The 27,453-nt window shown below is 45.5% G+C and overlaps 2 protein-coding genes across 5 annotated transcripts in view; one reads left to right on the top strand and one right to left on the bottom strand.

The window, feature by feature from the left end:
* Nucleotides 1–16,138, bottom strand: part of GOPC (golgi associated PDZ and coiled-coil motif containing) — a 36,037-nt gene extending 19,899 nt beyond the window's left edge. The window contains exons 1-2 of one of the 4 annotated variants that reach the window (XM_069726203.1): nucleotides 15,484–16,138; nucleotides 249–413 (exon numbers count right to left, since the gene is read on the bottom strand). In XM_069726203.1, coding sequence (XP_069582304.1) covers nucleotides 249–413; nucleotides 15,484–15,735 — 417 coding nt within the window. In that variant the 5' untranslated portion in view covers nucleotides 15,736–16,138. The remainder of the gene's footprint in view (nucleotides 1–248; nucleotides 414–15,483) is intronic. The other 3 variants (XM_069726204.1, XM_069726205.1, XM_069726206.1) reach the window with 3 other exon arrangements.
* Nucleotides 16,139–21,050: 4,912 nt separating this feature from the next.
* LOC138637734 (nephrocan-like) overlaps nucleotides 21,051–27,453 on the top strand; it is a 43,748-nt gene continuing 37,345 nt past the window's right edge. The window contains exon 1 of the mRNA XM_069726647.1: nucleotides 21,051–21,361. Coding sequence (XP_069582748.1) covers nucleotides 21,051–21,361 — 311 coding nt within the window. The remainder of the gene's footprint in view (nucleotides 21,362–27,453) is intronic.

Consider the following 27,453-nt stretch of genomic DNA (forward strand, 5'->3'; position numbering starts at 1 on the left):
CATTTGGCCTCCATCACATCCTCAGATCCATCTTCTTACGCTAAGCCGAAATTTCCAGCTTTTATGCGGTCCGCAAAGGTGACTGTGAGGAGCTGGAGAAGTGAGAGGTATAGTTGTTTGTTGTTTTTTTTTTTAACTTCTTGATGGTCCTTTATGGTTTAGAAAAATGTCAGCCAGCAGTCACCATTTTGCCAAATCCGCGCAGAAGCAAACAAAAGTCGGAATGACAATATAGCAATAGGACTTACCAGTTTGGCTTTGATGGCGCCAGAGTCCACATTCTGGCCCGTCTTGGCATGTAACTGCAATTGGACCGCATGGAGCTGTAGCAGCTGATCATGAACCTCTTTCTCCAAAACGACCTTCTCTGCCTGAGTCTCTGTCAGCTCAGATTTCAAGTCCACAAGCTGGGCCTTCACAAAAGAAAAATTAAAAAAAAAAAACCCATTAATGATGTTTTGTAAGGATTTTCAATGGTTGGGCTTGTTAAAATATGTGTTAGGCCAATTTCCCCAAATGAGTATTCGGTGCCATTTATTTTTTTCTGCAGCCTATTTACAGGTCCAAAGCATGTAGGATTAATACAGATTTCATGCCCCATGGGTTTTTTCTTATTTATAACACTTCGTAAACGGACCTGCAGTGAAATTAGCCAATCCTCCCAGCTCCACACCCCCAGGTCCATAGCATTTCCCCCTCATTGGTTCGTAAAAGTTATTTTTTTTTTTTTAAATAAATTTGGGTTGTTTTCCCCCAATCACTGCTTGATCTTTGTCTCTTTCGTCGCCGTCAACACACCGTGCGCCATCAACACACGTCGCCGTGTACACAGTGTTTTTGCCACCTCATAGCTCCCTGACACACAATCTACTGCTCCTCTTTTTTTATTTGCTTTACACAGCAGCTTTGCTTCTTGTGTGTGTAATGGAGCTATGAGGTGGCAAAAAAACACAAAGAGGATTGAAAATCCTTCAAAAATATATATTAACACAGCAAATAAGGTCAGGGGTCAACAATGCTCACCTGCCCAGGTGTCAGCACTAGTGCACTCAGGATGCTGTGGTTTCTGTATCCTGAGTGCACTAGTTCTGACACACGGGCAGGTGACTAAAGATACGAGGTGGATTAGCTCCATTCATCTCTTCAGTCTGCAGTAATATATAGAAATATAGAAATGCAGACTGAAGAGACGATGGAGCTAATCCAATGTCACCTACCATAGCACTGACCTCAGAGAAGAGGTGTAGTGTAAAGCGTGGGTGACATAACCCAATTTGGTTATAATCCAATCCTTGTCTCGTGCAACCTGCATGATACAGCCAGTGGACTATATAAAAACTGTAGTTGTGAACCGGTGATTACCTTATTAAACTTAAAAAATTATTCTAATATAGGGGACACTTGGAACAGGTGTTTAACTAGAAGTGTTTTATTGTCAGCAAACATTAAAGTAAATGTAAATAATTACAGGTACATAACATTGCACAACATTAACCCCTTAATGACCGCCAATACGTCTTTTAACTGACCTGAGATATAAGAGAATAGCCTCCCCATACAGATGACAATCCAGCATCTGTTGGTTGTACACTATAGCTGACAACTTGCTGTATCAGCCACGATCAGTATTTGCACCTTCTAAATCTGTTTAACCCCTTAGATGCTGCTGTCAATAGTGACTACATCATTATAAATGGTTAACAGAGTGTGGGGGCTTCTTCGTTGTCACAATTGGTGCCCTCAGATCATGATTTCGTTGTCCTGATGTTTGCCATGGCAATTCATGACCAAATAGCGGCCTTAGAGTCTGACGGCTGTAGTAATCTGTTTAGAAGTTAGCAACATTTAGGTGGTAAAAATACACATTTTCATTTCTGTCATACCACTTTGCATTAATTCCTGTAAAGCACCTGAAGGGTTAATAAACTACCTGACAGCAGTTTTCAATATGTTTAGGGGTGCTGTTTCTAAAATGGTATCACGTTTGGGGGTTTCCCAATATATGGGACCCCTAAAATCACTTCAAACATGGATAAGTCCCTAAAAAAATAAATGTGGTAAATTTCTTTGAAAAAATGAAAAATTGCTGCTACATTTTTAAACCTCCTAAAATGCTAACAAAATAAAATAACATTTTACAAATGGTGCTGATGTAAAGCAGACATGTGGGAAATGTTATTTATTAATGGTTTGCTGTTGTATGACTATCTGGATTAAAGGGATAATCATTCAAATTTAGAAAATTGCTAATTTTGTAACATTTTTCTCAAATTTTTAATATTTTTTATAAATAAACACAAAAAATGTTGAACTAAATTTACCATTATCATAAAGTATAATGTGTCACGAAAAAACAATCTCAAAATCACTGGGATTTGTTGAAGCGTTGCAGAGTTATTACCACATAAAGTGACACTGGTCAGATTTCAAAAATTTGGCTCGGTCACTAAGGGGTTAAAGAACACTAACTCGACATCTTGCCAGGAAAAACGTCCACTCTCAGAAACAAAGTAGGACGCAAATGTATTCCTCACTTGGGCAACTTCAACTGTTGTCCTGAAAGGGTGAGGATTGTAATCTGGCAATGGGTTAGAAACAGGGTCATCAAGTTCAATGTTGGGTCGCTGTTTAGCCATAATATAGTTGTGCAGAACCACACACGCCTTGACCACCTCATCGACTGTCTCAATTTTGAGATTAATGGCTGTCCCTAAAATGCACCATTTTGAGACAAGGATTCCAAAGGCACACAACAGTTCTTCGTGGTTCAAGTCCCGACTAGAGAATGGTTTCAGGAGGTTTCCACACATCTGAAAGGCCTCATCCCCAACCACAACAAATAGCATTGGCGGGTCTTGAGTGTTGGGAAGAGGGGGAAATTAAAATGATTCCCATAGAACCGTTGCCCCATGTTTGAGTTTTTAAATGTCTGGGAGTCATTACCACGGCCATAAGATCTAATGTCCACGGCAACAAACCTACAGTCCGCAGCTGCAACCGCCATGAGCACTATGGAAAAATATTCTTTTATAATTAAAGTACTCGGATCCAGTTCCAGCTGGTTTGGTAATCCTGATATGTTTTCCAGCCACTGCTCCCAAACAGTTGGGGAAATTACAAACTTCAAAATATTGGTCTGCAGTTTGCTGCCAGATTTCATTGGTGGGTAGGGGGATAAATTCCACACGTAGAACATCCCAAAAAGCCCGGCAGCCGGCAGGTGTCTGCGATAATCCCAGAGTGTGTGGAAATTCCTTTCCGGGACTGAAAATGGAGCTATGATAGGCTCTCTTTGGTAGCCAGGAATCTGCCGAAAAGAGAAAGAAAAATATAAATCAGAACAATAATTTTTATGACTTGGGGTTTTGCAAAACAGAGAAAAAAAAAAAAAGAGAAAGAACGTGGCCTTTAGAACAATAATATTTAAGACATTATTTAAGCAAAACAAAAAAAGGAAAAATATTAAAGTACATTGCAGAACAATAATAATTATGACAGGCGTTAATGTTTAAAATATTACGTACCTAAGTGTCACCAGCAGACGTTCCTCAGCAGGAATTGCTCTATGGAGCTGGGTGTCCTGCCTCCTGATGGCTCCTTGTACACGGTCCAGCAATTCCATAAAGCTGTCTTGAGACATCCTCGTGTACTCAAAATATTTCTGTGGGTTTTCACGGAGCTCACTGAATAAGGAGTGGTAGGCTCCACGGCTCTGTCGGAGTTCAAGAATCGGGTGCTGCCAAAAGCACCAACGCCGTCTTCTCTGTTTTTCTCTTTTCCATTCTTGCTTACTAGCAAATGCAAAGAAACAAGTTGACATCCAAATCCAGATTCCGAAGGAAACTCTCCATGCAAAGATCCATCTTGACACAGGATACAGGAGCAAAATGTGAGGATTTCATCTGTACAAGGGTTTATATAGAGAAATCTCATGAGCCACGCCCATTTGGCGTGGCTTGTTTCAAGGAAATTCTTATTGAAACAATTTTTCCTATCAAATGCATGTGCATAAAAAACGCGAACGGATCCAAAAACGCATGCAAACGTTGCGTTTTTTTTATCCATAATGCGTAAGTTGATGCGGATAAAAAAAACGCAGCGTTATCATGCGTTTTGCAATGCAGTTGCGGACGACATGCTGCGGACTCCACCACAAATGTGAACATAGCCTAAGTTGGAAGAACAATAACTTGAAAAAAAATGCCAGCATGTACTATATCTGACTATAAAACCATTGTTTCTCCAGGAACAGGATCAAGGAATGATTATCTGCTATGTGCGTTCAAACAGCCATGTAAACATTAACCTTCAAGAAAATCCTGCCCAGCAGAACTGCTGCTTGAAAAGAGAACGACCAACCACAAGAATCACAATTCAGAGAAGAAAAAAATGTCCATGCATTATATTAATAAGAACACTTCTATTCACTGCGGTGCAGAGCCCCAGCTCACCGCAACATGGTGCACAATAAAAACAACTGCAACACTACTGTCACAAATATTGTTTCATGTATCAAACTGTGTTCTTCTGTAGCTCTGTAGTGTAGCATCTAATGAGTCCCCCCATGCTTCATAGGCAAAGTTACGTGTCAGAAATTTTTCAACATATTGTGGACATAGGATTAAAGTCACTTCTTACTTTCAGGTGGGAAAAACAAGTGCTTGCAACAAAAGCTGAAAGCAGCGTAAAGGAAACTTATTATAGGGTCAATCTTACAGTGATTGTTTTAACCCCTTTACACAAAGTTCTGCACTGAAAAAACCTTATGTCCATACTCAGGCCACGAAACATTGGTGTGTCAATCTGGCCTTCCTGAGATAGGAATACCACATTAAAGTGTAGACTGCCGTTCAGGAAACTTGCCATGCCAGAGTCTATTGGGCAGACTCAAGAAGCAGGTTTTGAGTTTTCAGGCATAAAAATGGTTGAAATATCGCAAAATTTGTGTGTATCTTGTAGTTGTGCAGACATTGTGAACTTAGCCATCCGGGTCAGCTACGCCAACCTTTTGAAGAACGTGGCTGAGAGGTCCCAAAGGTGGCAGAAATGTCGGCAAATGTGCGCCAGTCAGTGACACAGCAGCTGAAAGAATCGGGTATATTTTACTCCATCAGACCAGTTATCAAGTTCAAACCACCAAACTTGAACTCGGGGTCTCACTTGCGCTCTTCTGCGCTTCCCCAAACACCAGGCCAAAGAAAGCAAAATTTCCGACATGTCTCTATGGCAAATCAGATGTTTGTAAAGCTTATACTAGTCAGGATCAGACATGGTTTTCCCCATGTTTTACTTAGAAAGAGCCCTCATGTAGCTATGTGAAAGCATGGCAGACAGCAATTTTAATGAATTATTATTTTAGGGTATTTATAAGTAACATGATTTTTTTTATAAATTTGAAAAATCAAAGTTTTCATTTTTATATGCAATAATTAACACAGTAATAGTATTCTACAGATCATGAGTATTGTGGCAATAAGCAGCCAGACAGAGTTTAGTTTATGTAATTCAACAGGCATGACAGACAAGGCAGCAACAGACTTCAAGACTTTTTTGTAACCATAAAGTACAATATTTCCTATTGTCATGGATGTGATGGCTGGAGCAGGAAGATAAAATCCACAGGAGACCCAGGAATCATGACTTCTTACAAGTTTCTAGGTGTAGACCTTTGGCATTCTAGCAGTTAATTTGCTAGAAGCTCCTTCGCCTATTGGTAAGGCAGGCATGCGTGCAAAATGCAAACGATGCAACAAAGAGATGCAAGGCCTGGTGGCACCAATGAGGCAACATCATGAGAAGTGCGGTGATGAAGATGAGTCTTACCAATAGGTGAAGGAGCTTCATTAAAATATTCCCAAACTGGGTCTCTTGTACGGCTTGCTGCCATTATAAGGAAAGAATGTAATAAACCTCAGATCGTACACACAAACAGATCCAGACTTGTCTGTCTGTGGCTATGCTGCAGTATTGTGCTCAAGGTTTCACTTTCATTTTCTTGTCTGCTTGCCCTTCCTCCTCCTCACACTTAGATTCACATTCTTCTTGTGTTGTGCAGATCTATTCCACTCCAAACAATCAGAAACATATTGTCAAACTTCTTGGACTTGGCACTGAAGGGGTTGATTCTGTATTCATAGGTTTGTAGAACAATAGGATTAAGGTCTTTTTCTCAACTCTGTTCATGTTGTAACATTTTTGCCATGAAGAAGAGGCTGGGACCTCTGCGGAGTCAAATTCAGTTTTGAGAACTGCGTAAGTAAAGCGAGCGTCTGTGATAATATAGGAGAGAAACTACCCACTAATCCTACAGAAACCTCTGGAAGAGCATGGCATTGTGAGTCAAATTCAGTTAGGTAGAAACTTTGATTTAAATCACTGATTTAAATCAAGCCTTACTGACTAGTGATTTAAATTGTGATTTAAATCAGTTAGATTTAAATCAAATCCACCCTGCTGCAGCGTCCTCCTTTATGTATGGTGCCATCACTGCAGCGTCCTCCTTTATGTATGGTGCCATCACTGCAGCGTCCTCCTTTATGTATGGTGCCATCACTGCAGCGTCCTCCTTTATGTATGGTGCCATCACTGCAGCGTCCTCCTTTATGTATGGTGCCATCACTGCAGCGTCCTCCTTTATGTATGGTGCCATCACTGCAGTGTCCTCATTTTGCATAGTACAATTACTACATGGTTTCCTTTCTTATTTATAGTGCTGTCCCTTGAAATCTAGTGTCATCTGTTATTATGGACATGGCTGATGCCTGTGTGTAATTTGTATTAATTCTAGGGCGTAGTTAAAAAACAAAAATGTCTGTCATTCATAGCGCTGATATTACTCCGCTCTTTATATGGTTTCATTTGTGCACCGGTGTTCATTTTATGACCCCAACACATGACACCCAGGGCTGTGGAGTCAGTAAGCCAAACCCCCGACTCCCCAGCACTGGTCAGTACTGAGCATGGACATAAAGTGCAGCACAGATTCATCTCGGCTAAAAGCCCAGCTCCTTACATCAGGAACAGACATTTATAGGACACTTCATCACTTTACCAAGTTTTTATAAAAAAAAAAAAATTACAGCACATCCTGCAATGAAGTACTGTACCCAATATATTATATATTTTAGAAATTGGTCCATTTTATACCGACTCAACCAAAATGGACACCGACTGACTCCACAGCCCTGATGACACCCACCACATAAAACATTGACACGTCAAGGGACCAGGGGGTGAGGAAGCCCACTTAGTCTAAGAAGCTGGGGGACCTGGGTATCCTTAATCCGCCCTGCAGTATTTAGGTGCCATCACTTCCCAGCAAACACTGAACCCAGATGTTCCTCATATAAATTTCAGTAGCATTTTAAAAGCGTGTTGCCCCAAAAAGACAATTACATTTTTTGCTGTCAGCTATAAAGCAAGAAGTATCAGCGATAAATTACACTAATGGCTCATCAAAAGAGATAATGAAGTGAGCCAGAAACATGGAGTAGTGAGTTTTGAAGACTGGATTAATACTGCTCAATTCCAATTTCAATGTCCTTTTATGTGTATAACTGATGTGAGAAGTTACGCTTCTGGACAATCAACCATTCATAGCGAGGAAAAGCACTGTGTTCAATAACACCAAAATCACAAGGTCGAGCCTTGATTATTGCAAATGTGGTGACTGTACTACAGGCGACGATAAGCCGGACGAGACATAACAGTCGGAAAAACAGGTGACTGCCAACACAGGACTCAAAGCACACCGAAACCACACAGCAATTTGTTCATATCATCAAAATCACATGGGACCCTCAACCAGATCAGTGGGGGGAGCCGTTTCACTGACAGAACGGTGTGATGGCCTACCAGAGGCAGTTAGGTGCAGACAACAGTGTATTCTCTCACCCAAGTGAATCGGGTACATTATGCTATTCACACTCTGATCAGATGAGAAGGACGGAAAAAAGTTATTCCACTTTCTCCATTCTGTCAGTCAGTGGAAATTGGACTGCACTCAAATGTCATCAGAGTGCAGTTTGCGGTTCCCCATGGACTGACTGACTTTCATGGCCAAGTGCGATCCAAATATTGGATCAAACTCAGACATGCAGCGATATTTTCCTCTGACTGAATGTACATAGCTGCATAGCATTGGTGCTGGTGTGACCTGATGTTTTTTCGGATCACACTAGGATTGAAAATGCACTCATCTGCCCCTGCCCTTCTGGAGAGTGACACGTCTTAGATGCCAGGATAAGGAGGCTTATAATCCATGCATGCTTCTCTGGGAAATTAAATATGCACACTGTCTCTTTGGAGAGGCGGAGGACTTGAACTCTAGAGCCACCTATTGGAAGTAGCAATCCTAAAAGTCAGTATCAACCCTTTATGGAGCCTAGTCATATGACATAAAAAAGGGCAAACCATATTCTCAATGTGCAGACCCGTGTTTCAGGGTGTTGCCCCTCCTCAGTACAAAGCACGAGATCTCATTTGGCTGTATGACAGGCCTATGGCCGGGTCTTAAAAGGGATGTCCATTCCAAATTGATTGATCAGTCTGCAGTGACTCCGTGTGACTGCAGACTTATGAATCCCCCCTAGAGCACTTATTGTGTGCTGCAGGGATTCGCTGGTTTCTGAGCAGAGACCAGAGGGCATGTAAGAGTTATGCATACTCCCGTGCAGTGGGCAAGGCCTCACTTCCATACACTCGTATTGAGCGACACTGCACCCTCTAGTCGGGCATGTCCACTGGAAGGCCACGTCACTAGGTGGGGTGCGACCACGCTCAATACAAGTGTACGGAGCGAGGCTGCGCCACTAGATGGGCCCTGGCCTGGAGTATGTATAACACACACACACACACAGTGTCCAGTACCCACTCAGAAACCAGCAAATTCCCACACGCACTGTGGGGGCTTAGAAGTCTGCAGTCACACAGAGAGACTGCAGACTTATCGATTTGGACCGGACAATTCCTTTAAGTTTCTCAGTGCGCAGCCTTATAAGCCTCCGTACCCTAGCATGTCTCTCTTCACAAGGAGAAATGTTACCACTTAGACCCCAGTCAGAGGCCTCTCATACAGCCAAATCCCATCTCATGCTTTGCGCTGACGAGGGGCAACACCCAGAAACATGCATCTGCAAATTGAGATTCTAGTTTGGCTTTTATCCTAAGTCATATGGCAAGGCTGGTAAAGGGTCGATGCTGACTTTTACAATAGCTGCTTACAATGGGTGGCGCTAGAGTTCAAGTCTGAAGAGACAATTTGCACGTGGAGTATCCATGCTTACTCAGCCAATCAGCAACTCTGGAAAAGACACTGACATTAGAACTCCTAAAAAACATTTTTCAGAGCAATGGTGAATGGCTGACAATCATGTTATACCCTGTGTCATTTTACATAACCAGTAAGTGTCCTTTCCTTTTGGGGGAGCATGATTATCATCGTTAGAGTAATCACAAATCTATCTCTAGAATCAAGCCGTACTTAAGGGCTGCATCTGTCATAGCAGCAGTTTACCGTTAAACAGGCTTCTGTGAAATGTGTGCTGTAGCCAGGCTCTGTACAGGGAAAGCCGCTCTGTGCCGTGTCCCTCAGCTCCAGTGTGGTAGTGGCACGTTGGACGGAAGTGGATTTATATAGGATCCTTCCCATTCTTCAGGATATGGACAGCAGATCATTTGTGGTGTACTGGCTGCCAGCCTAGTACAGGGGTGTTCTTACCAGGGTCAATGGCAGACAGGACAGGTCTTCACCTTCTGATCGCTGGGCGGTCTGACTGCTGGAGCCACCACATATCACCAGTATGAAGGCGTCACACTACTAGCTACGGCTATTTTATGCCCGAATGTGTGCTGATGCCTTATCAATGACCTTACTAAAAAACATCACGTGCTGTCTGGTCTGAGCTGGATCCTGGACCAGTCCTGGGGATGATCCTCTAGGAAACCATACGATCAGTTACAGATCGCAGCACCACTACAAGGTGGGCACCACAGTTGGTGTGAATGGTCAATTTGCAGGATTCGGAACATTGGCAGCACAGATCTGTGCCCACTGGTTGGAAGCCCTGAGGACCCCTCTTCTGATTTGTTGGCCTGGCGAGACGTCACACCGCAATGATGACATCAGGGAAATGGGAATGCCATCGGGTTATCAGGGCTCCCATCCAGTGGGCACAAATCACTGCAAAGCGATCTGCACCAACTGTTCTGGGCACAGACATGGCAGAGCGCTCTACACCCCCATACCATCTAGGGGTCTGTGTGGCCTCTAATACATAACATTTCAAAAACCTGACCTGCACATCCAAACATAGACTGAGTGTGAACAGGTGCTGAACCCAGAGTCGCCAACTCGTATATAGTTAAGTAAAAAGGGCAGCACACTGCTGCGCCAAAACATGCAAACTTGAAAACACGAAATTTGAACTGCATTACTGCACTAGAAATATGAAAAATGAGAGCAGTGCAGTAATGCAGTTCAAATTTCGTGTTTTCAAGTTTGCATATTTTGGCGCTGCAGTGTGCTGCCCTTTTTACTTAACTATATACGAGTTGGCGACTCTGGGTTCAGCACCTGTTCACACTCAGTCTATGTTTGGATGTGCAGGTCAGGTTTTTGAAATGTATTCTTTAGCCTTCTGATCGTGCACTCCCCGCCTCCTAGCCACAGGTGTTTTAATTATAGTAGGTCCAATACCCCTCCACAGAAAGAGAGAATTTGAGTCCAAGAAGAGGTTTCACATGTACCCATTCAGATGGAGACGTTTATTCTCGGTGAGGTAGGTCAAGCGTAGGACCTCGTATAAGAGAGATGCCGTAAAGTGGCTACGAGGTACACATAAATATGGCCATTTTTATGCGCTAAAAGCTCTCATTTTTCATATTTCTAGTGCAGTAATGCAGTTCAAATTTCGTGTTTTCAAGTTTGCATGTTTTGGCGCAGCAGTGTGCTGCCCTTTTTACTTATCTAATACATAACAGACCCCATTATGAGCCCTGCAATGCCCCAGCAGCAAGAAATGGTGTTTTGTGGTTCGGTATATATGTGTCCGGCAGTGCTTTGGGGCGTGACCATGACCTGCCAGCTCCTCCGCCTCACCCTGGATTTCCTGCCATGTAGCAGAGACAACGATCTGTCAATAAACCAGAGGAGAATTAATACAGCGAGGGCTGGGGAGCTGCAGGACCCCCTAGTGCCCCACCAGACACTATATGACTCCTCACCACTGTGGGGTGACACATATCCATACAGCCATTAGTGGTGTGCGGTGGGGAATACAGCGGGGGCTGGGGAGCTGCAGGACCCCCTAGTGCCCCACCAGACACTATATGACTCCTCACCACTGTGGGGTGACACATATCCATACAGCCATTAGTGGTGTGCGGTGGGGAATACAGCGGGGGCTGGGGAGCTGCAGGACCCCCTAGTGCCCCACCAGACACTATATGACTCCTCACCACTGTGGGGTCACACATATCCATACAGCCATTAGTGGTGTGCGGTGGGGAATACAGCGGGGGCTGGGGAGCTGCAGGACCCCCTAGTGCCCCACCAGACACTATATGACTCCTCACCACTGTGGGGTGACACATATCCATACAGCCATTAGTGGTGTGCGGTGGGGAATACAGCGGGGGCTGGGGAGCTGCAGGACCCCCTAGTGCCCCACCAGACACTATATGACTCCTCACCACTGTGGGGTCACACATATCCATACAGCCATTAGTGGTGTGCGGTGGGGAATACAGCGGGGGCTGGGGAGCTGCAGGACCCCCTAGTGCCCCACCAGACACTATATGACTCCTCACCACTGTGGGGTCACACATATCCATACAGCCATTAGTGGTGTGCGGTGGGGAATACAGCGGGGGCTGGGGAGCTGCAGGACCCCCTAGTGCCCCACCAGACACTATATGATTCCTCATCACTGTGGGGTCACACATATCCATACAGCCATTAGTGGTGTGCGGTGGGGAATACAGCGGGGGCTGGGGAGCTGCAGGACCCCCTAGTGCCCCACCAGACACTATATGACTCCTCATCACTGTGGGGTCACACATATCCATACAGCCATTAGTGGTGTGCGGTGGGGAATACAGCGGGGGCTGGGGAGCTGCAGGACCCCCTAGTGCCCCACCAGACACTATATGACTCCTCACCACTGTGGGGTGACACATATCCATACAGCCATTAGTGGTGTGCGGTGGGGAATACAGCGGGGGCTGGGGAGCTGCAGGACCCCCTAGTGCCCCACCAGACACTATATGACTCCTCACCACTGTGGGGTGACACATATCCATACAGCCATTAGTGGTGTGCGGTGGGGAATACAGCGGGGGCTGGGGAGCTGCAGGACCCCCTAGTGCCCCACCAGACACTATATGACTCCTCACCACTGTGGGGTCACACATATCCATACAGCCATTAGTGGTGTGCGGTGGGGAATACAGCGGGGGCTGGGGAGCTGCAGGACCCCCTAGTGCCCCACCAGACACTATATGACTCCTCACCACTGTGGGGTCACACATATCCATACAGCCATTAGTGGTGTGCGGTGGGGAATACAGCGGGGGCTGGGGAGCTGCAGGACCCCCTAGTGCCCCACCAGACACTATATGACTCCTCATCACTGTGGGGTCACACATATCCATACAGCCATTAGTGGTGTGCGGTGGGGAATACAGCGGGGGCTGGGGAGCTGCAGGACCCCCTAGTGCCCCACCAGACACTATATGACTCCTCACCACTGTGGGGTCACACATATCCATACAGCCATTAGTGGTGTGCGGTGGGGAATACAGCGGGGGCTGGGGAGCTGCAGGACCCCCTAGTGCCCCACCAGACACTATATGACTCCTCATCACTGTGGGGTCACACATATCCATACAGCCATTAGTGGTGTGCGGTGGGGAATACAGCGGGGGCTGGGGAGCTGCAGGACCCCCTAGTGCCCCACCAGACACTATATGACTCCTCACCACTGTGGGGTCACACATATCCATACAGCCATTAGTGGTGTGCGGTGGGGAATACAGCGGGGGCTGGGGAGCTGCAGGACCCCCTAGTGCCCCACCAGACACTATATGACTCCTCACCACTGTGGGGTCACACATATCCATACAGCCATTAGTGGTGTGCGGTGGGGAATACAGCGGGGGCTGGGGAGCTGCAGGACCCCCTAGTGCCCCACCAGACACTATATGATTCCTCATCACTGTGGGGTCACACATATCCATACAGCCATTAGTGGTGTGCGGTGGGGAATACAGCGGGGGCTGGGGAGCTGCAGGACCCCCTAGTGCCCCACCAGACACTATATGATTCCTCACCACTGTGGGGTCACACATATCCATACAGCCATTAGTGGTGTGCGGTGGGGAATACAGCGGGGGCTGGGGAGCTGCAGGACCCCCTAGTGCCCCACCAGACACTATATGACTCCTCATCACTGTGGGGTCACACATATCCATACAGCCATTAGTGGTGTGCGGTGGGGAATACAGCGGGGGCTGGGGAGCTGCAGGACCCCCTAGTGCCCCACCAGACACTATATGACTCCTCATCACTGTGGGGTCACACATATCCATACAGCCATTAGTGGTGTGCGGTGGGGAATACAGCGGGGGCTGGGGAGCTGCAGGACCCCCTAGTGCCCCACCAGACACTATATGACTCCTCATCACTGTGGGGTCACACATATCCATACAGCCATTAGTGGTGTGCGGTGGGGAATACAGCGGGGGCTGGGGAGCTGCAGGACCCCCTAGTGCCCCACCAGACACTATATGATTCCTCATCACTGTGGGGTCACACATATCCATACAGCCATTAGTGGTGTGCGGTGGGGAATACAGCGGGGGCTGGGGAGCTGCAGGACCCCCTAGTGCCCCACCAGACACTATATGACTCCTCATCACTGTGGGGTCACACATATCCATACAGCCATTAGTGGTGTGCGGTGGGGAATACAGCGGGGGCTGGGGAGCTGCAGGACCCCCTAGTGCCCCACCAGACACTATATGATTCCTCATCACTGTGGGGTCACACATATCCATACAGCCATTAGTGGTGTGCGGTGGGGAATACAGCGGGGGCTGGGGAGCTGCAGGACCCCCTAGTGCCCCACCAGACACTATATGACTCCTCATCACTGTGGGGTCACACATATCCATACAGCCATTAGTGGTGTGCGGTGGGGAATACAGCGGGGGCTGGGGAGCTGCAGGACCCCCTAGTGCCCCACCAGACACTATATGATTCCTCACCACTGTGGGGTCACACATATCCATACAGCCATTAGTGGTGTGCGGTGGGGAATACAGCGGGGGCTGGGGAGCTGCAGGACCCCCTAGTGCCCCACCAGACACTATATGACTCCTCATCACTGTGGGGTCACACATATCCATACAGCCATTAGTGGTGTGCGGTGGGGAATACAGCGGGGGCTGGGGAGCTGCAGGACCCCCTAGTGCCCCACCAGACACTATATGACTCCTCATCACTGTGGGGTCACACATATCCATACAGCCATTAGTGGTGTGCGGTGGGGAATACAGCGGGGGCTGGGGAGCTGCAGGACCCCCTAGTGCCCCACCAGACACTATATGACTCCTCATCACTGTGGGGTCACACATATCCATACAGCCATTAGTGGTGTGCGGTGGGGAATACAGCGGGGGCTGGGGAGCTGCAGGACCCCCTAGTGCCCCACCAGACACTATATGATTCCTCATCACTGTGGGGTCACACATATCCATACAGCCATTAGTGGTGTGCGGTGGGGAATACAGCGGGGGCTGGGGAGCTGCAGGACCCCCTAGTGCCCCACCAGACACTATATGACTCCTCATCACTGTGGGGTCACACATATCCATACAGCCATTAGTGGTGTGCGGTGGGGAATACAGCGGGGGCTGGGGAGCTGCAGGACCCCCTAGTGCCCCACCAGACACTATATGATTCCTCATCACTGTGGGGTCACACATATCCATACAGCCATTAGTGGTGTGCGGTGGGGAATACAGCGGGGGCTGGGGAGCTGCAGGACCCCCTAGTGCCCCACCAGACACTATATGACTCCTCATCACTGTGGGGTCACACATATCCATACAGCCATTAGTGGTGTGCGGTGGGGAATACAGCGGGGGCTGGGGAGCTGCAGGACCCCCTAGTGCCCCACCAGACACTATATGATTCCTCATCACTGTGGGGTCACACATATCCATACAGCCATTAGTGGTGTGCGGTGGGGAATACAGCGGGGGCTGGGGAGCTGCAGGACCCCCTAGTGCCCCACCAGACACTATATGACTCCTCATCACTGTGGGGTCACACATATCCATACAGCCATTAGTGGTGTGGTGCAGGCGTCTCCCTGTAGGCTCCACATGCACAATACTATGTCACCCACTGTGTGCAGGTACACAGCACAGCCAACGCAATGTGTTGTCCTTAGCAACAGCGGCTGCTCGCCCCCGACTCACCTCCAGCTTGTGGTTGATCTGGCTCACGGTCTGCGCTTTATGGCACAGCTGTGCGAAGCACGAGCTCAGGCTGGTCATCTTCTGGCGGCCCTCATACGTGATGTCGGCCTGGTCCGGGTCTATCTCGCCCAGCAAGAGGTCCACGTCCACGAACGCCTTATCAAACTCCTTCTCCAACACCTCCAGCCACCGAAACATGGACATTCCCGGTACCGGCCCGGAGGACGAGGCGACGGAACACGGAACCGCCATGACTGGGCAGCGGAGACTACAGACGGCAGAGCGAGAGCGTCACAGTGACCGCAGTGCCATTGGCTCGCTGCTGTGGCCACAAACGTACAGGAGCTTTCTGATTGGCTAGTCAGGAGTAATACGCTAGGATTGGATCCTATTCTGCAGCTTGTAGCATCTGATTGGCTGTTGTCACACAGGGCGGGGCTTTCTGGAGCGAGCCGGGGTTGGTGTGTGTGCAGCCTGGGCGTAGTGCAGCAGTCGCTCTGTGTCTCACACTGTGCGCTCCTCCATGCGCTGCTCAATGCAACCTCAGCTCCCGGAAACGGCGGCCCTGCGCGTGTAGGTCATCTGCACTTCTAGCCTGCCACAACTTTCAGCCTCAGGCCAGATCAAGTGATCCCTGAATGATCGTCAGTGGATCACATGACCAGGGATACTCCCATAATGTATGGTGTAGACTGCCAGCGGTGACTGATGCCGCTATAGCCAGTTATGGATCACGTGGTCATTACCGTCAGGCAGTGTATTGGGATTTTGTTCCAAGTTGTACCTGTTGTCTCTTAAAGTGACACTGTCCTGACTGATGCAACATGTGCAACGTGATGGGACCGTTTATCTGCATTGCAGAACGCCATGTCCGTAATGCCGAACTAAGCCCGGTCCCATGTAGTGATCGGATTTGTCTGACGCAGAAAATTCTGCACAAAATCATAAAGACTTGTCTTAAAATAATAACTCTGTTTCTAAATCCCCATCGGGACGTCCCCCGAGGAGAAGCCTTCTTCTCAGCATCCCTCCACCACACCTGACGCCGTACTCCCTGAGGAAGCAACTTGCGAAACACGCATTTGAGTGCATGACGACTGCAGGTCGCCTCACGCTCCTCCTTTATACACAGCATTTTTCTGCAGCCCAGCATTTCTTCTTTAGGCTGTGTGCACACAGTCAGGATTTTTCGTTTTTTTCGGCGGTTTTCTGTTATAAAAACACAATAAAACCGCTAAAAAAATCTTACGTTAGATCTTTTTACTATTGATGCTGCATAAGTAGCATCAGTAGTAAAAAGTTGGTCACACTTGTCAAACACTATGCTTCACAAGTGTGACCAACCTGTCAATCAGTTTTGCAAGCGCTGCTACAGATCACTTGGAAAACGCTAGCATTCTGCAAGCTAATTACGCTTGGAAAACGCTAGCATTTAGCGGGAAAACGCATGCCAATTCCGCATGCGTATTTCCCACGGCAGGGAGTTCCAGAATTGCCGCGGAAATTTCCACGTCAATTCTGGACGTGTGCACATAGCCTTATAGTCGCCTCCTCCGGCAGCACCTCACACTGCTCTTCCATATACAATTGGAACACTTGATCCCGAGAAAAATTGCACTAATTGCAATAAAGCGTATCGCATGCACAGCCTACGTCTTCTGCAGCACCACACTTTTCTCCTTTAGACCTCGTTCACACGTTATTTGGGCAATATTTTTACCTCAGTATTTGTAAGCTAAAACTTGGAGTACAACAATCAGAGGAAATGTTTATTAGAAACCTATGCACCACTTCTGTATTTTTCTCCCACTCGTGGTTTTAGCTTATAAATACTGAGGTAAAATACTGACCAAATGCTGAACGTGTGAATGTGGCCTTATACAAAGCCTGCACCTTCAGAGCCTCACTCTTCTCTATACACAGCCTCATACTGCAGCAGCACCCCACTTCTCTCATTTTCCCTTCACATCTCTCATTTTCCCTTCACATCTCTCATTTTCCCCCTCACATCTCTCATTTTCCCCCTCACATCTCTCATTTTCCCCCTCACTCCTCTCATTTTCTCCCTCACTCCTCTCATTCCCCTCCCTCACTCCTGTCATTTTGACCTCACACCTGTCATTTTCCGATCACTCCACTATTTTCCCTCACTCCTCTCATTTTCCACTCAGACCTCTTCATTTTTACCTCACATCTCTCATTTTCCCCCTCACTCCTCTCATTTTCCCCCTCACTCCTCTCATTCCCCTCCCTCACTCCTGTCATTTTGACCTCACACCTGTCATTTTCCGATCACTCCACTATTTTCCCCTCTCTCCTCTCATTTTCCACTCAGACCTCTTCATTTTCACCTCACACCTTTCATTTTCACCTCACGCCTCTCATTTTCCCCTCACTCCTCTTATTTTCATCTCATCCTCTCTTCTCCTCACACATGTACAGCAACTTCCTGTTATGAGCACAGCGGTGTAATCCATGAGGCTTCTCCCTTTCCCCTGACGTCATGCCTCACAGGACCAACTCCATTCTAGACACGACGGAGCTAGATGTGGCCTGTGCCTGCCACGCACTGATATTCTGAAGGCGGCGGCCATGATTGTGTGTTTTGCAGGGTGGCTTTCGAGGTGAATGTGTCTCTGCCCGTGTGCGCTAACAATGTGGACGGGACTTTGCGTGTGGAGTGAGTGGCTATGCAGAGTGGGTGGGGCTATGTGGAGTGGGGGCGTGGCTGGATACATACACACACATACACTCAGCTTTAGGGCTTGTTTCCACTTGCGAGATATACGTCCGTGTCTCACATGTGGAAACGAAGCTCTGGCGCCGGCACTCCAGAGTGGAGCGTGCAGCTGCATGTGTTGCTATGCGGCCGCACACTTTGCTCTGGAGTGCCGGCGCCAGAGCTTCGTTTCCACATGCGAGACACGGACGTATATCTCGCAAGTGGAAACAAGCCCTTATATATATAGATAAATCTGACCATTATTACTGATAACATTATCCTTATTTATTTACATAAATATATACATTTGTGTTATTTATTTTTTCTAATATTTATTGTACCACTTTTTCTGACATGGTTATATTGTCATTTATTTTCCTTTTTTTCATTTTTATATTACATTTATTATTTACAATGTTGTTTTTTGGCAAACATTTGCTCCTCTAGCCTACTTCCATTTTTAATATCTCTGTGTTATATGTTGTATTTCACCTTCTTTTTCATCAATATACATAATGATACAATTGGCATAATTGCTTATTAAAGGGTTTGTTTACTACTAGGACAACCCCTTCTTAATCTAGATGTTTGGCCCTGATAAAATAAACCTATACTCGCCTCCCATGCTGACGCTGTTCCAGCGGTGTCAGCACTCGTGGTCCGGAGCCCTCGTGTGTTTGAATGACACGTGGTGCCTGGCGCCCAATCAGCACTGGTGTCACTGTCTCCGCCTTTGTACGAATTGAACATGAAGAGGAAGTGAGGGCTTCAGCTGATCTCCAAATTCCTCTTTGTGTTCAATTCATGCGAAGGAGGGGACAGTGACGCCAGTGCTGAATGGGCACCATGCACCACGTGTCACAATAACGCACCAGAGCCCTGGGACTGCAAGTGCTGATGCTGCTGAAACGAGTATAGGTTTCTTATTTTATCGGGGCCAAACATTTAGATCAAGAAAGTGTTGTCCTAGTAGTGAACAATCCCTTTAATCTTTAGCGTCGGTCAGAGGTCTGAGAGAAGCAGCTCATTTAAGTAGGTATGGCAATCACCCGGAATGATGAACACTTGGAGAAAGCCGATGCCTGTCAGTCACAGATTGGATAGTTGAGCTGTCAATCAACACTAATAGCTCAGCACACCCCTGTACCCGATGGGATGGCCAAGCTTTCAAAGTACTGACAGCTTCAGCACGCCAGTGTATCGGATTGGACGGCCAAGCTGCCATTAACTGCATCCCAGAAAAACTGAGGGGTGGAACCGCAACAGTCATATTTCTGTCCAACCACTACACCGATGCCTCTACTATGTGCCAGTCATTGCACTGGTCGCCTATCCACTGAAGAGTACAATATAAACTTATCACTCTCTCAAAAAGCTTTCCACAGTTCTACACCACCCTAGATCTCTCTCATCCCTGTTTATCACCCTACCCATGCTCTCCATTCCGCTGTTGACCTAAGACTAATGTCCTCTATAATCCAAACCTCCTACTCCCATCTCCAAGACTTCTCACGACCAGTGCCAGTGCTCTGGAATACCTTAGCACACAATCTTCTTTATTCCCAGTATCCACAGTTTAACGCATGCTCTAAAAACACATCTCTTCAGACTGAACTATCATTTCACCTTACTAATAAAACTGTTGTTTCCTGTTCTCCCTTCCTGTATTTTCTTTAGAAATCTGGTCGCCTGTCTCAACTGTTTCACGACCCTCCATGCACTCAATAGCACTTTAGATCTGTACTTATACAATATACTAACTGATAACCGATTTATGCATCTTTATTTGAATACCCCTACTTATTATAGTCACGGTTGGACCATACAATACAGTACAAGACTTTTTTTTTACCTTTTGTGTCTTCTCCATTTTTTCTATAGATTGTAAGCTTGCGACGCTACTTGAAATTATTGAATTATGTGTTACTCTGTAATATCTGTTTTGTCCCCTCTGGATTGTAAAATGCTACAGAATATGTTTTTGCTATATAAATAAAGATTATTATTTTGCACGAAATGCATCAAAATGGTGCACATGGTTTTTTGAATTTTGCACAATATAAAAAAATGATCGTTATATTTGTCTTTAGCTTGTTCTGCAACTTTTTAATACAATAGGTCACATGTTCTGCTAAAATGTGACGATGAAAAATTCACATTCATATAAAATCACTCTTGGGATGGGAAAAAGGGACATTTGCTCAAAATAATTAAAAGTTGCAATTTAACGAATCAACTGAAAATGCTGCCTGCAATGATAAACATAAAAAAAGGCGTACACATAGAAAATAGACTTTAGGAAAGGTAGAAATTTCAAGAAGAATAAGAAAAAAATAAAACTTAAAAAAGGTCCTGTTTTTCTTGGGAATGTCCAATCAACCATGGTTTCTGTAAATTTGTATCAGGAATGGGATTTTTAGCACATTGGAAGCATGTCTAGTTGTAATGTGGGTGGCGCTTAAAACTTACCTTAATTTCAGATTCAAAACTTGGTGTTATGAGCATTAACATAACGGGCAAAATAATTACATTCAGAAGGTGACATGTTTTCAACAGAATCCTTCAGTTATCATAATTCAGCATAGTGAAAGTTACAAAACATTTCACATTTAAAATTAATGGGGGTGTGGCTTGCCTATGGCTGGATAGGAAGCAGAGAGGCAGAGCTCCGACGTGCTTTCAGCAAAAACCTGATCTAGAGGCATAAAACTAGTGGCGAAATCCCGGAATGAGACGCAAAACAAGATCCTCATCGGCAGCAGCAACCCTGAACAGAGGAAAAGGTGAAATTACCTGCTTTTTCAACCATTCTACACTCCAGCAGACCGGAGACATGCTATCCAAGATGGCGCCGGCCGGAACTCCTCGTGTGCAGCAGGAGAGTGTGAAGGAAGCCCGAGGCTGCGGGGACTCAACAGGTACTGGACAGGGGAAGGGAGCAGGAACTCAACGGGGAAATGCCGCTCCTAAAGATACCCCATCCCCCGTGTCATGTCGGAATCAGTTACCCGGGCATTGTGAGAGCTCCCTGTCACCATCATCTTCCCCCTGCAGCACATCCTCGGGGCATGGGCAAACCTCACAGGTGCCGATGACAGATGAGGAATGGGACTGGAAAGCACATATTAAAGCCATCAACATACCTAATTTGGACGTGTAAGTGTGTCTGTGCGCAATGAGTCATCCACAGCTGGACAGTAACTTAGGTATTCATAGTTACTACCACTAGCAGCTAACTGCATGGGCGTAACCATGGATACCTAAGGAGAGGAGCTCTCCCTGGTGGCGAGTTAAGGCATAAGCCTTTTTTGAATGTTAGCCTGTGAGGCAACACTGTGAGGCAACACTCAGGCAACACTGAGGCAACAGTGTGAGGCAACATTGCAAAGATGGATTAAATTGAGCACGCTGCTGCACATAGAGAAGCGAATCGCATACGGATGCGTAACCTGTGTCTTAATGAAACAGAAGACGAACAAAATTGTCGAAGAACTGCTGATGCAGCCCGACAAAGGGCGGCCAGAGCAAGAAAAACTAATGAAGTAACTGAATCACGTAGAGCATCAAATGCTGCACGACAATGAACAACATGCAATGCACAAAGTGATACACATATTTCACAAAAAAGAGAACAAGATAGTATATGTGTCCAAAATGAAAGAGCCACTTGATGACAGTAAGTTACATTTGCCGCTAGAGGACTTCTCAATCAAATTGATGAGACACGTATTGAAGAGCACTATGCTGGTGTTGTGAATTCCACTCTTGGGCTCCCTCCGGTGGTTGTAAGTGGCACTTTTGTGAGTTCTGCTCTTGGGCTCCCTCCGGTGGTTTTAAGTGGTATGGCTGCTCCTTGGATTTAGCAGTCTGCAGCTGCTTCCACTGATTGTCTTTCTGCTCGGCTATCTATGCCTGGCTCTTCCCTTCAGCCAGTGCCACTTGTCAATGGTTCCTGGTTGGATTCACATCTCTCTTGGATTTCCCTGTTAACCTGACCAGTTCAGCAAAGTTAAGCCCTTGCTTGCTCTTTTCTGTCCACAGGTTGTGGACTTATTCGTTCTGTGCTTTCTTTGTTTTGTCCAGCTTGTCAGTATGGATTAATTCAGTTAAGCTGGAAGCTCTGGGAAGCAGATTTACCCTCCACACCTTTAGTCAGGTGTGGAGATTTTTGTAAACTCTGTGTGGATTTTTGTAGTTTTTAATACTGACCGCACAGTATTCTATCCTGTCCTATCTATCTAGCTAGACTGGCCTCCTGTGCTACATCCTGGTTTCATTCTGTGTATGTCTTTTCCCTCTCCACTCACAGTCATTACTTGTGGGGGGCTATCTATCCTTTGGGGAATTTCTCTGAGGCAAGATAGTTTTCCTGTTTCTATCTTTAGGGGTAGTTAGTTCTTAGGCTGTGACGAGGTGCCTAGGGAGTGACAGGTGCATCCCACGGCTACTTCTAGTGTTGTGTTGAGCTTAGGGACTGCGGTCAGTACAGGTACCACCTCCTTCAGAGCTCGTCCTATGTTGCTCCTAAACCACCAGTTCATAACAGCTGGCGAACTGATATTTCGATGTCAGTTCTGACAATCTAAAAATTTCGAAGACAAAATGGTGCAGGACAAAATATTCCCTTCCTACTGCAAGAGAGGGCGCATCCAATTATGTCCCATTCGTATGGATGATCAATTAGTCAAGTTGGTGAAAGGACAGCATCAGCACTCCAATAACTTTATGGCTAATATAAGGCGATACAATAGCTCGCCTGCTTTAGCATCATTGGGAGCACAAGTAGTGCCACCTCCTGGGCATGGTCTATGCTGTTTTCGATTTCATGGACAAATTTACCACAGAACTGCCCCATTGCATCCCGCTGTGGGTAGTACTCCCAAGTTTGCCCAGATTTATATCTTGGACAGTGAAGAAGCATTAAGTACAAAAAGTCAAGCAAATAAAAAGTGCCTCCCAGCACTGCTACCATCTCTTGGCGAGAAAATCAAAGCAATTAACCCACTCGCAAGAGCCTTCACAATGATGAGGGAATTTGAAATAAAGGAAGAGAGGATTGCTGAATTAGAAAATCGTGATCCACTCGAAATAACAATGTCAGTTATAAATGACTACAATGATGACCAGAGGCGCTACAATGCACCAAGGTGCAATGAAGTTGCTATAATTTATCAAAATGCAATGGGTGAACCCCCATTTAATAGGGACATCAGAGTTCACCTCAAAAGTGAAAACCAAACTGTTCAAATCAGCTTTCTTCACAGAAAGTGTGATGCAATGACATATCCACTTCTATTCCCATATGGTGACAGTGGATGGACAATAAATTTGACAACTCCAATTGCCCTAAGTGTGCAACATCAAGGAATTGGTAACATTCATCTACCATCCATACCAGTGGATCAAGATCGACAGGAAAAATCACCCTGTTGCAGTACTATGCATACATAGTGCAGTACTATGCATACAGGCTTGCCATTCGTGACAAGTTCAATCCCCTTTTAAATGCTGGGAAGTTGACGCAACAATTTATCGTTGACAGTTACGTCAAAATTGAATCCGACAGGATTGAATATATAAAACAAAATGAAATGGCATTACGCGTCGACAGTTATGCCGGCGTTATGGATCACATCCATATTGCTGCGTTACACCAAGGGTAAAAGCTGGGTCACCAGTAATTTTACCGTCCACTTTCATTGGAATCCTAAGAGCTATGCAGCAAAATTACCAAAACGTCATGACAATTGTCCGAAAATTCGGAAAGCCAGATCTCTTTGTTACGATGACCGTCACCCAAAGTGGAAAGAAATTACTGAAAACTTAGAACCATGGCAAAGGCCAGAGTTCAGACCAGATTTGGTTGCATGAGTATTTAAAATCAAACTCCAAGCCGTGCTTAAAGAGATTTTGAAAAAACACATTTTTGGCCTTGTAGTTGCCTATGTGCATGTAATAGAATTTCAAAAGTGTGGACTACCACACGCTCACATGCTCTTAATCCTCGGAGAGGAAGATAAACTGAGGGACAAAGAAATAATTGACTAATTGGTCTCTGCTGAAATCCCAAATGAGCAGCAAATCCAAAACTGCATGAGGCAGTGATGAAGCACATGATTCATGGCCCATGTGGCGAAGATTAACCTGGTGCTATATGCATGACAGATGGTCAATGCGCAAAAAAATTCCCAAAGGAATTTAATACAGAGACAAACCCCAATGTTGATGGTTACCCACAGTACCGTTAATGCAATACTGGGAAAACCAAACGAGGAAATCGACAATAGATGGGTAGTTCCATACAACCCATATTTATTACTCAAGTACAATTGCCATATCAATGTCGAGATATGTGCTTCAATAAAAAGTGTTAAATATCTTTTTCAAATATGTATACAAAGGACATGACTGTGCAAATACCAAGTTTGATACATTAAACTGGAATGAACCAGCCATGTACCTAGATTCTCGGTTTATAAGCGCCCCTGAGGGCATGTGGAGAATCAGAAAAAATAAAATGCATGATGCTTCGCATACCATTAAAAGGCTTGCTGTTCACTTTGAAAACATGCAGTAAGTGTTTTTCGAAGATGGTAACGTGGATATGGTTATTTCGGACTCAAAAGCCTCTACTCTGCAGGCTTATTTTGAGCTAAACAGAGATGTCACTTCCGCCTGTCAATATTTGTACAGTGAAATCCCTGAACACTATGTCTTCGATAGAAAAGCTGTACCAGAAGGATTGAAAAAACGACATGCTCAATTTGGGAAAGCAATTGCCTGAATGTATACAGTCTCTTTAACAGATGGTGAGCTGTATTACCTAAGACTCCTTTTACTTCACGTAAGAGGAGCAAAGTCTCATGCTGACTTAAGGACTGTCAATGGAGTCCTACATGACACGTATAAAAATGTATGCATTGATCTTCATCTTTTGGAAGACGATTCCCAATGGGAAGACGGTATAACGGATGCAATCGCTTTCCAAATGCCCTACCAACTTCGTGAATTATTTGCTATAATTTGTGTATATGGGGAACCAGCTAAACCATTGGCACTATGGCTGAGCAATTGAAAGCTATGCTTAATGAAGCTCAGAAATCAGCTTTCGATGCAATTATGCAAGCAGTCAATGCTGCATCACAGCCAGAGGGCACTAGCTCACACTATTTTTTTCTGGACGGCTCAGGAGGCAGTAGGAAGACATTTTTGTACAACTGCTTACACAAGACACTATAAGCAGAACAGAAGTCTATTTGCTCAGTAGCCTCCATTGGATTGGCGGCTACATTACTACAAAACGGTAGCACCTACCATTCCAAGTTTTGCCTTGGAATTACAACAGATGAGACCACAGTGTCAAGAATTAAGCCAACCTCACTTCAAGCAAAGGAGCTTAGGGAGTCATCTGTCATTATTTGGGACAAAGTAAAAATGACTCCCTGTTTTTATATGAACGCTGTGGATAATTTGTTCCAAGACATATGTGGGAAAAAAAAAAGACCATTTGTTGGAAAAGTTTTCATAAATGGTGGTGACTTTTGTCAAACCCTACCAATAGTGGAAGGTGGAAAAAGAGCCTAAATTGTACCGTCCACCATTAAATACTCAAAATCCTGGAATTAGTTTTCACGGTTCCAGTTACAACAGAATATGAGAATGTCTCAGGACGAAGTTGAGTACAACTTATGGTTACTGAAACTTGGCAATGGAGAGTTGTCAAACGTATATGGTCTACCAGAAGACACAATTGAAATCCCAAATTCTTTTATTGAAGAGGGTGATTTAATTACAGCTATTTTTGGCGACTCAATTGAGATTACCGATGCAACGGTAGAAGCAATTGCCAATAAAGCAATTCTTACGCCATTGAATGATGACGATCATGCGTTCAACGTCAAAATTCTTAGTCAAGTTCAAGGAGAACACTCAACATATCGTTCCGTTGACACAATTGCGGAAGAGGAGGGTGTGATTCTCACAGATTACCCTGCAGAGTTTCTTAACTCTTTGAATCCCACTGGGATGCCTCCTCATGAACTAAAGCTGAAACCAAGAGCTGTAATTATGCTCCTACTTAATTAACAGAAAGCGTGGCCTTTGTAATGGCACAAGGCTTTATGTGAAAAGCTTAAAAGCAAACATTATTAATGCCGTATCTTTAAATGGAAAAGCAAAGGGTCAGACAGCTCTTATTCCAAGAATTGCCCTGATTTCCAAAGATTAAAACTTGCCAGTCCAGATGCCATGGCGTCAGTTTCCTGTCATGTTGGCTTTTGCAATGACCATCAATAAATCTCAGGGACAGTCCTTGGATATTGCAGGAATTTATTTGTCTCTCCCAGTGTTTTCACACAGCAGTTATATGTGGCTTTCTCCAGGGGAAGGAAAAGCCAACAAATAAGGGTCAAAATATTTGAGACACAGAAGCAAGGTAAACTTATTCCTAACGTTGACAAATGGTTTACTGTCAACTGTTTGTACAAAGAAGTTTTTTATTAAGCTTTTTAACAATTGTAAAAGCCAAAAAAATTTGTACACAAAAGCGGGACTAACTCCTAGTTGCGGTCTATGGACCAAACATTGGGCATGGGCAGGGCCTTGGTTGCAGATCCCAAGTGCACTCAACCATGTGAAATAGCTTACGCTCAGGAATACTGAGGAATAGCGCTATCGGATAGCTCTACCCGTTCATTTCCTTTAGGAATAGTGCTATGGGATAGCTCTACCCGTTCACTTTCTTCATGGATAGCGCTAACGGATAGCTCTACCCGAACAGTATTAACTACAGAGCTTTTTCATACATAAGGTAGGAGTGGCAGGAGAGGTACACCAGGTATTTATGTTTGCTATTAGACTGCACATACGCCAGTCTGGTGCATGGGTACACCCCATTGCGAGGTCAGTCTGCTGCGTGGTTACACCCCATTGCGTGGTTCGTAATCACAGCGCGTGACCGAAGGGCAATCACCTATCATATTACTAAAACTCATGTGGAGGCATCTCCAGAAATAGCGTTGTTGTCCATTTTTCCAGGAGCCATGTCCAAAATCAAGAAAGATCTATTACTATTTTTTATGATAGCGATGCGTCAAATTATATCTAGACTTTGGAGATCCTCGGTCTTGCCAAAAAGATAGATTGGGTAGAAGCGATGAATGTCTTGCAGCGAATGGAGGAGATTAGGGCGTTCGATGACAAGATGAGTACTAAGTGGTTTGCAGTATGGTATCCATGGATCCAATTTA

Source organism: Ranitomeya imitator, chromosome 5 (genome assembly GCF_032444005.1).
Source record: "Ranitomeya imitator isolate aRanImi1 chromosome 5, aRanImi1.pri, whole genome shotgun sequence".
NCBI classification, from domain to species: Eukaryota; Metazoa; Chordata; class Amphibia; order Anura; family Dendrobatidae; genus Ranitomeya; species Ranitomeya imitator.